The following is a 4,312-nucleotide window of genomic DNA, read 5'->3' as shown; positions in this document are numbered from 1 at the left end:
GATCTTTGATTGGTGGAGCGGCGAGCGTAGCAAGAGCTGTGAGCGATCGCAAGGCCGCTCGACGTCAGTCGGAGGGTCGTGGACTGTATCTAGCGCCCTACAAACGTGGTGGTAGCGTGAGGAAGAGAAAAAAGACAAGAGGTAAAAAAAAAACATCGTGGGAGGAAACGTTAAAGGCTCTTAAAATACCACTCTCCGGTATCACGACGAACGAACAGTTGAGCCGTGCGGCGTATCGTTTGCGTTTACCATTCTTCAGAGGTGTGTTTATACGTGACACGTTACCGATGAAACAGTATCGAAACGAAAGTGGTATCGTGAACCTGGATAATTCGGAAAATACTGGCTGGCACACACTGGGTTGCTTACGCAAAGAAAGGAAATAACGCTATTTACTTCGATAGTTTTGGCAATCTTAGACCGTCAAGGGAACTCGAACGCTATCTCGGAAAAAACATAACGTATAATCATCACTCTTATCAGACGTTCGATCAGAGTATTTGCGGTCAATTGTGTCTACGATTTCTTCGAGAAATAGATTGGAAGAAAAAATATATCCAATAATAAGTCGTGTGAGTCATCTCAGTTGAACGTTCACCTTCAATCGCATTATGTCGTTGACTCTCGCGTTGAATGGAACAACCAGTATCCTCACAGCGAGTTACTTCCCTGCGTTGGATTTAAGTAATGGTGAATACGAATTGGGTCTTACGAATTTTGAAACGTACAACGCAATACCGAACGTTACTTCCGCGAATAATAAATTCTACTTCGATACCGACGATAAAATAATCACGATTCCCGAAGGATCGTACGAATTGAGTGCTATAAACAGGTATCTGAGAGCTGCTATTCGTCGCGTACGACGACAAACGCTTAACGATAAAGATAATAGTGACGATGAGTACATATTCGACGACGACGACAACGATAATGCTCATAAAGAAGAGATACTGATTCTTCGAGCCAATGAAAACACTATGAGAAGCGAGATTAAATGCGCGTATCGAATAAATTTTACAACACCGAATAACATCGGTTCACTATTGGGTTATTCAAAATCGCGCGTATTACAACCGAACAAGTGGTACGCGTCTGACAAACCTGTGAATATTATGAATGTAACTATACTTCGTATAGAATGCAACATTACCGCGGGTGCGTACAATAACGATAAACCAGCGCATACGATACATGAATTCGCAGTGAACGTTCCACCTGGATATAAATTATCCGATACTCCCACACATGTCATTTATCTCCCAGTCGTCGCGAGAAACGTTACCGATATAACGATACGTATAGTGGATCAAAACGGACAATTGATAAACCTTCGTGGAGAAGAGATATCGATTCGACTTCATATACGACGCAGACGATAAAAATATGCTCAGATGCTCGTTCTAAACGAGTCACACGATTGTAAGAATACGTCCACCATACCGCAGACGTCGCAATTATCATCGCTCACCGAACGATACGTTGGAAGAAAACGGAGAGGAACGGAGGAGAGATTGAACGCTGCGAACGTCAAATTTCTACGGTCTCTCGGATTCGTCGTGAACAATGAGTCGCGATATTCTAAACATAGGGGGTGAGCCTATCTTCAACGATCGTATCGTTAAGATCGAGACTCACACTTACAACCCATACGCTAACACCACATTCGGATACAACGATGAAATACGAATACCTATACAGCATCAGGATCTGTACACGTTACCGTGTGAGAGTTTTCTCTACGTCGAGGGAAAATTTTCAACGACAAAACGAGATGGAAACACATCCGAGGAACAACCTCCAAAATTGTCGAATAATTGCGTCGCGTTTATGTTCGATGAGATTCGATACGAGTTAGACGGTGTGGAAATCGATAGATCTAGAAACGTTGGTATTACCAGTACGATAAAAAATTTCATATCGTTAACCACTGGCAGGAGTATAACGTTAGAAAATGCAGGATGGGACGGCACGATGCAGTTATTTCGCACACCGCTTTCCGAGAATTTCAACTTTTGCGTACCACTCAATACACCTAGGATTTTGTGAGGATTACAAACGCATAGTGATAAACGCGCGACACGAACTTATCCTGATACGTGCGCGTAACGATAACAATTGTGTTGTGGCGCACGAATCGACGGAACTTAAAATCACACTATTAAAGATACAATGGAGAATGCCACACGTAGTGCTGAACGATGTCAATAAATTATCACTTTTGCGAACGTTGGAAGGTGGACGATATCTCAGCGTATGTTTCCGGTCGTGGGACCTGTACGAATTTCCTCTGCTGCAAAGCACAACGAAGCATTCGTGGGCTGTTAAAACAACGTCGCAATTGGAAAAACCACGATACGTAATTTTTGCACTTCAAACCGGAAAAAGAAACGTAACGTCGAAAAATGGTTCACAATTCGACATATGTAATCTCACTAATGTGAAACTTTTTTTGAATTCTGATTTTTATCCTTACGACGATATGAATTTAGATTTCGAACACAAAAAATACGCTATACTGTACGATATGTATGTAAAATTTCAAAAGACGTACTACGGTTACAACAATCACGATCCTATGTTATCTATCGATGAATTTCTTGTACACGGTCCATTCGTAGTGATCGATTGTTCTCGCCAAAACGAATCGATAAAGAGCGCCACTGTAGATATTCGTATAGAATTCGAATGTATGGAAAATATTCCACTGAACACCACAGCTTATTGTCTTATTATTCACGACAGGGTGATAGAGTATAATCCATTGACTAATGTTATTCGCAAAATTGTATAATATTTTTAAACTCTTTATTGAGTTTCATACGCTATCATATTGTATTGTAAAACACATATTACCTTAAATATATTATATATTATATCTTACAAAAAAGTAATGATGTCATATCCCTTTCCTCTTAGATAGATAAGAGTCTCGTCTGCAAAATATTAAGGTATGAAACATGATTCATGTCATATATATAGAAAATCACGAAAAGTGATTCATTACTCTTAAGAGCGTTCGGGTACGCATCGTTTTTTATCACGTATCGTATACTTATGTTACATTGCGATGTCTCTCACGTTCATCGTCATCATCATCGTTTTCGTTACGATTACTACGACGACGACAATAAGAACGGCAGCGTCGACGGCAGCGACGAATCGTGAAAGCATAGATACTGAAGTAATTCTGTATCTACAAAAGTACGGCTACTTAAGTAAAGCTGACAACAATACGCAATTATCATTCGAAGAGGGAGAACTTAAACAGGCTATTTCGTTGTTTCAAGAATATTATCAAATACAGGGCGATGGTACATTGAATAACTATACGTTGTATCAGATGCGTAAACCACGATGTGGTCTCCCTGACATCTACGAGTACAATATAGATAGACGTAAATGGGCGAAAACACATCTCACGTGGAATTTCCAGCTAGCGGATCCACAAACCTTGCAAACTACCGAATTCGCGTTCTCACTATAGGCAGCTAATTCATCTTTATCGTTCGAACGTAAAACGGTAAATCCCGATATCTTGATATCTCATCGTAGTGGGACACACACGTACGCTGATCGTAGACGCAACGAAGAAATTTGCACCTCTTCGTTAGATGGACCTGGTGGAGTACTCGCTCACGCGTTCTATCCTCCTACCGTTAACAATTACAGCAGTGAAATACACATAGATAGTGCAGAACCGTGGCATATATATCTAACTGACAAATCTGCTAGTAGTAACAAGGACTATCTGCTTAACACGTTAATACATGAAATTGGACACTCATTAGGATTACCACACAGTTCGCGTGAAGAATCCATAATGTTCGCAGTTGTCACTGCTAGAAATAATAATAAAATCGCTAAACTCAACATATAGGATATTTTAGCCATTCAACAACTTTATGGAATTAAAAATCCAAAACCAACAACAACAACCACACAATCACCAACTACTGAAATTACAACAAATACACCCACGTACATAGATCTCTGTACTTTACAATATATAGATTGTATTGATTCGGTGTTGGTATTACATCATCGAATATTCGTCACGTATCAACGCTACGTATGATCGATAGATATAAATGATGCAAAATATGATGGACCACACGTACTAAACAGTTACATGGATTTTCTTCCGGATAATTTCTCCTTATCAGCAGCATATCAAAGGCCTTCGGGTGAAGTAGTACTGTTTATTCACGATGTAATTTACATGGTTGAGTATCCCAATTTCAAATTGAAAGAAGACTGGCCAAAACGTCTCTCAAGTCTAGGATTTCCCCCGAACATTTTCATCAATACC

The 4,312-nt window shown here is 40.0% G+C and overlaps 1 protein-coding gene across 1 annotated transcript; it reads left to right on the top strand.

The window, feature by feature from the left end:
- Positions 1-2,179: 2,179 nt before the first annotated feature.
- Positions 2,180-3,880, top strand: LOC108762619 (matrix metalloproteinase-24-like). Its single transcript, XM_018509692.1, has 3 exons — positions 2,180-2,359; positions 3,206-3,474; positions 3,556-3,880. The coding sequence occupies exons 1-3, from the start codon at positions 2,180-2,182 to the stop codon at positions 3,878-3,880; spliced, it is 774 nt and encodes a 257-aa protein (XP_018365194.1).
- The last annotated feature ends 432 nt before the right edge of the window (positions 3,881-4,312 follow it).

Source organism: Trachymyrmex cornetzi, unplaced genomic scaffold, assembly GCF_001594075.2.
Source record: "Trachymyrmex cornetzi isolate Tcor2-1 unplaced genomic scaffold, Tcor1.1 scaffold312, whole genome shotgun sequence".
NCBI lineage: Eukaryota > Metazoa > Arthropoda > Insecta > Hymenoptera > Formicidae > Trachymyrmex > Trachymyrmex cornetzi.
Note: the sequence above shows the minus strand (reverse complement) of the source record. Positions and strands in the feature narration are given on the sequence as shown.